This window comes from Cricetulus griseus, assembly GCF_003668045.3.
Source record: "Cricetulus griseus strain 17A/GY chromosome 1 unlocalized genomic scaffold, alternate assembly CriGri-PICRH-1.0 chr1_0, whole genome shotgun sequence".
Lineage (NCBI taxonomy): Eukaryota > Metazoa > Chordata > Mammalia > Rodentia > Cricetidae > Cricetulus > Cricetulus griseus.
This window is the reverse complement of record NW_023276806.1, coordinates 192,909,918-192,915,917: the sequence shown is the minus strand read 5'-3', so window position 1 is coordinate 192,915,917 and position 6,000 is coordinate 192,909,918. Positions and strand designations below refer to the sequence as shown.

General features: G+C 43.6%; 1 protein-coding gene across 6 annotated transcripts in view; it reads right to left on the bottom strand.

The window, feature by feature from the left end:
- Window positions 1-414: 414 nt before the first annotated feature.
- Cnot4 (CCR4-NOT transcription complex subunit 4) overlaps window positions 415-6,000 on the bottom strand; it is a 104,241-nt gene continuing 98,655 nt past the window's right edge. For 4 of the 6 annotated variants that reach the window (XM_027391447.2, XM_027391450.2, XM_027391449.2 and 1 more), the window contains 2 exons: window positions 2,482-2,694; window positions 415-1,781 (listed from right to left, as the gene is read on the bottom strand). In XM_027391447.2, the coding sequence (XP_027247248.1) occupies window positions 1,480-1,781; window positions 2,482-2,694 (515 nt within the window). In that variant the 3' untranslated portion in view covers window positions 415-1,479. The remainder of the gene's footprint in view (window positions 1,782-2,481; window positions 2,695-6,000) is intronic. The other 2 variants (XM_027391451.2, XM_027391452.2) reach the window with 1 other exon arrangement.

The window sequence follows — 6,000 nt, the reverse complement described above, 5'->3', positions numbered from 1 at the left end:
CCGGGGGGCTTCTGCATCTCTTTCCAGGAACTGGTAAAGGGACGACACTATGGCTGCTGCTGCTCCTGCCAGGCCCTCCTGGAGAACCATCTCTCTCAACATGTCAGGATCCCACCCACTCCTGGCAAGCGGCCTCTCAGTTGGGAAGGTCTGCTTGCATTTTTGACAGCCTGGTAGAGGTCTCAGCTAACGAAAACCACTGGAAGACGCTGGCTCTTGCGGACAACAAGACTGATCTTTAAAACTAGTGGTGACTGACAAAAAGAACTTTCACTTTGTTTTCTGTTTCCTTTAAGGCCATCCTCTATAGCTGCAGATGTAAAATCTAGTGAGAACTCAAATGACACTGTATCACAAAGTATTTCAAAATTACAAGTAACAAACTGGAAAAACAAAACAAGAATCACCCAATGGTCACCATCAAGTTTTCTGTTTTATTTAAGATTTTAGTTTTAATTCTGAAGAAAGAGGTACATTTCCTTGTTTTTAGTTTTAGCATCAGGTTATAACCAGGTTTGTTTCTTTTCTCCTGTCTTTTCAATACTGCACAAACGTCCAGAAACTACAGGGTTAAGTAAAAGCTGCAGGCAAGGAGGTCAGAGATTTGCTCCTGTTGGTGATCAGATGGCCCCAGAGCAGTGATGGCTCAGAGTGCCCTGCCAGGTGAACTTAGTTAGGGTCAAAGAAAAAAAGATTCTGACAGAGGAGAAAGACTGAGGAAATCACTTTAATTCAGCTCTTATATTATGGATAGGTATTAAATCTGTGAATACTTTTTTCCTTTAAAACATCTGAATTTAAATCTAAAGCCAAAATTTTTTCTCCTTAAAAAATTACTTCTCCCTCCTTATAAACTCTTTAGCAGTAGGCCAGATACTACATACAGATAGTTTATCTTGCCATCAACTTCCAATAAATCCCTGTGCTTAACGACACAATTGAGGCCTCCCCATCAATTCAATAGAGAACTTCAAGTTAAAAGCATTTTTCCTGCAATAGTGAGAAGCTGAATGCAAGACGGATGCCAGGACCACTGCTTTCCCCCATGCATTTGCAATCTCATTCAGATCAGCCTGGTTTTCAGTCTGCACTTGATAATGCCTTTACTTGACCTTTCCTATAGATTAATCGTCACTTTCTGCTAAGCAGACTATGTCATTATTATGAGCGACAGACAAACAGTAATTTTCTAAGTGTTGAGACTGCCTTTTGATTTTCTTTTTCCTCTGCTTAAAAAGGCATTTTCCCCCCAGAAACATTCAACAGTGTCACTCACTCAAATGCTGGATCAACCGAAACTTTTACAATGAAAGAAAAGATGGTAAAGACGCTGTGACCGCATTGCATCTGGGGGTAGGGAGAAAAAAAACCACCAGGAACTGGATTCTTCAGAACGTAAGAGATGAGACGGGAGCTGTGAGGGGGCTGAGAGGAAGAAAACAGGTGGGTAGACCCTGCCCTTCGGAACTCCCTCTTTGCTTAGTGGCGGTCCAGTGTTGAACTCTGTAGCAGATCTGTGGGGGTTTTGCTGGGGGGTCTGAAGGCTGTCTGGAAGCCTGGGGGTGGGGAGTGGAAGCTGGAAGGATTTGAAGGAGGTGGGTAAGGGTTCCAACTGGCTCTGTGCAGAGGGATCTGTGTGCTGAAGGGGGCGCTGTGGTGGGTCTGTGACGGGGCAGCGCTGGGGCCGTCCATCTCTGTGAGGGCCTGAAGGGATTTGAGCCAGTGTGGAGGATTGTCATCTTGAATAGAGTCTAAACTGTTCCCTGAAGATGCTGGAATACCTACAAAGGAAACAGGAGACAAAAAGAAAATGGTGAGTTTGTAAGGAAAGAGCACCAAGTTACTCAGATAAACTTTATAAAGAGTGAGTAGTTTACCCAAGAAATAAGAGATTACAATTTTAGACTGCCAAATGAAACCTTTTAAAAATGTTCTTTTTAGCCCCCCGCCTCCCCTCCAGCAATGACCAAGATTTACTGTTACACAAACGCTCCTCTTCAACTATAAACCTACTCCTTCACTTTCAGAGGCGGAACAGTGAAAAGCAAAATCCCAAATCCCCCAAAACAAACAATCTCCCCCCCAAAGAACCCCAGGACCCCCAGAAGTAAATGACATGTTTCCCCATTGCGCCTGCTCTTCTCCAGCAGGGATCCGTACACGGACAGCCTTATATAGAGAGCTTTATAAAGAGTGGAGTATGTTTCTCCTAGGATGGCTCAGTTAGACCGTTTTGTACTTTGAGGCCTACCAAATGCACGCATGCTGCCAGACTGTAGGTGACACCTACTTACACCAAAAGGAGCAACCGAAACACACAGCTAGACTGACAGGTTCATCATGACCCTAAGGATGAATCAGGCTTTGTGAAAAGGAACTTATGCCGGAAAGACCCCTGTTTTGATTTAATTTGTGCTAAAAAACCAAAACCAAAAACACACTGATGGCTGTGGGTGGAGCTCAAGGGAACGAGAAAGTTACCTGTGATGATGGCTGGGTCTGTCCAGCTGCCAGGGCTGTCCCAACTCACGCTGTCGGTGGTGGCAGTGTTGGACGTTGGTGCACTGTGGTTGGCGTTGGAGGGGGAAGAAGAATTGGGCAGTCCACCAAAGTTGATGTTAATGTTGGGTAGAAGTGCCCTTAGCCCGTCCTGCCATTCCTTCATATTTAAACTCTCTACAGAACTGTTGTTGTCTGGGAGATTTACCAACAAAAAATGAAAGATAAAAAAAAAAATAAAAAGCTGACGTTAGAAACATATGCTGTTCTTTAGCGGTTAAGCGGGAGAGGAATTATTCTTTCTTTACTGAGCGTTTATGGGTCGCCCTAGCAAGACAAACTGGGTTAGGATTTGGTTTGCGAGCTCAGAGACTTCAAGTGAGGAAGAGGAAGCTTTCTCAGGCTGATGGAGGGCCTCCTGACTACTACAGGTGTGCAAATCAATAATCCGGCTGCAGGATTCAATGTTCTAGAAACAAGCCAGCACCAGCTACCTGTACACCATTAGAAAAAAAAATTCACTACAGGAGCTCATTTCTGAGTCCATTAAACGAAGAAAGTCATTGTATGAAGAACAAACATAAGCCAATAGTAAAAGAGAGCGATGTTCTCCTCACTATTAAACTGTAATGCATTTCAGAGGCAGAAGCAGATAATGACTGGACTTCTGAATCTGGAATGGACATCTTCCCTGAAGAGCAGCAAACAGGGGCTGGGCACTTCTTGGTGGAGCAAGTCCCAGTGTCTGCCTGCCGGCTCTGCTCTATACTCCTTTCCAGCTCCAATAGTCAGAGTTGAAGCCCTGGAGTCAGTCCTACGGTTCTCTGAGCTGTTTATGGAGTGTCAAACAGAAGTCACTAACAAGGAAAAGACGTGTTTATATCAACTGTGGCTTAAACTGAAGTTTACTGTTCAGAATCCATCTGTAACATTTGGGCCTGGGGAAGTCCTCCTTAGAATAATTATTTTATTGGAAATAAGAATGAATTGAATAACCAACTACAGCCTTTGAAAAGCAAAAATAGCTCTTTCTACAGAACTGATCAGTAATCAGCAGTGACAATGATCAGGCCGTCTATGCTCTTTGAAAAATTCAGAATTTTCTTTTCCAATTTGGCTTCACCCTATAACTGACCTATGTCAGCTTCTACTAGATTTCAGCAAATGCAGCTTTTCATGGTACTAGCCTTACTTATGAAAGACAGACAAAGGCAAAGAATCTCATCTCTGAACTGACTGAAGAAAGAGCACTTTACACCAGGTAAACAAAACAAGGGGGGGAGGTGGAGCAGCTTCCTCAAACTTAATTTTACTTCACAAATGGCATTATTTACTAAGCCTTATCCTACTTACAGCTGCATATTATTTGCATTGTGATGACAACCAACAAGGCACTGCACAGTTAATTATTTCATTTGACCCTGACAACAACCCCATGACGCAGGCAGGAGGAAGAGTCTGCACTTAGCATATAGAGAACAGACAGGGATATTTCTTACTATTAGCACTAGCAATGCTTGCCTGAATCCTAGCTAGTAAACCACTGGTGAATGGGGAAGAACCATGGCAACGTGGCAAGAAGACACCCAAAGAGAAAAAAGTTGCCCTTGTTTATAGAGCTTGTTTTTTTTGTAACTTGAAACCAGACACTGAGGGATACATATGAAAAAAATTACACACACACACACACACACACACACAGAGAGAGAGAGAGAGAGAGAGAGAGAGAGAGAGAGAGAGAGAGAGAGAGAGAGAGAGAGAGAGAGAGAGAGAGAGAGAGTTCTCTTGGTTTACTTTGTGTAACCAATAGTCTACTTTGTGTAGACTATTGATTCTTTTTTAAGGGTCAAATATTTACAGGGGAAACCTAGGATCCTATGAGGCCCACAATTAAAAAGACACAAGGAAGAAAGCAGGAGTGCCACTGGCCTGTCTATCAGGGATGATGGGCAGGGCAGAGAAATAACACATCTCAAAGAACAGTCTGGACTTTCCGTCATCCCACCTTGTGTTACTGGACCTCTTGTGAGCTAGGTGAGCACTGTATCACTACATTCCAAACCCCAAGAGCCCCCCCCCTCCCCCCAAGCCACCACCTTGAGACAAGGTCTCATGTTTCTTAGGCTGGCCTTGAACTCCCTATATAGGTAACTGATCCTCTTGCCTCAACCTCTGGAGTTCTGAATGTACAGGTGAATTCCAGGTTTACATGATGCTGGAACTCAAGCCCAGGGCTTCCTGAATGCTAGGCAAGCACTCTATCAACTATACTATACCCCCAGGACCAGCAATCCCTAGGGTAAAACATTCTAATTGAAAACATAGTCATCAGGTCCATAACTTGCACTAGGCATAAAAAAGACTCCCCTGGTAAAAACTATAGTCACAAGATGTGTTCAATTACAGGGAGGTTTGGTGGGTAAGACACAACCTAGCTGCTGGGAGAACAAACTTAAGAGTGCTGTCCTATGGAGCAAAGCTGAGCTCTGAGACAAGAAACCTTCCTTGATGCTCTGCAACTAACTGTATGGGAAGGGTCAGAGAATGCTCCAGTCTGATAAGGAACACAAACTGTACACCAGATATGATTATTGATGGTATATTATAAAGGCACTCCAAGTCGCCAAGATCTCAGATGCTTCCAAGAGCTGGCTAAACCCCGAGAGAGAAAGTGAGGCCGGCTCCTCCTCAGTCTTTATCCCACCCTTCTACGTACCCTTGACCACTTTGGTATAGGTATCAGGGTCTCTCCCTACACTAGTCTTCCCACATAGTTACACCGTCCTGGCTGGTCTGAGAGGTCTAGGTCGCTGAGATGCCTGAGGCAATGCCTGGCTTTTCTCTTCCCTACCTCACTCATAATATACTAACCATCACTTTACAATTGCCAAAAGCAAAACGAAAGAACACTTACCTCCACTTACAGAGTAACATACTCAGGAAACTTTACTATGAAGCTGGTAACACAATGCAGTCAAAAGACAACAAAGCAGGGCTCTCCTAGAGCGCTACACCTTACATCTCAGCTTTGTTGCCAACCAAGAACTAATAATAATAATAAAGCCTACTTTTTCTTTCTTTTTAATCAAAGGTTATTTGTTCCCTGACTATAGAATAATACAGTTCATCTATAGTGTTAATCAAAGACAGTCATCTGTGGTACACCACACACAAACAATGGGAAACTATGGTCTTCCCAGGACAGTTTGAATGTGAGAAAGCTTGGGAAATATTACCTGCTTTATAATTTTTAACAGTCTTTACTGAAAAACAACAAACAACATTGCCCAGTACACACACTAAACAAAGCAGGTGCCTAAACATTCTGGGATCCTTGGGCATACATAATGTATGGCTTACAGTGGAGATTTGTCGGGAAGGAGCAGCACACAAGACCCACCACCTTAGCTCTTGGAATGGGAACATACTCTAAAGAGCTTAGGAGAAAGGGTTACTTCACCACCTCTACTGACGAGTGTCAGCACAGAGGAAGGAAACCAA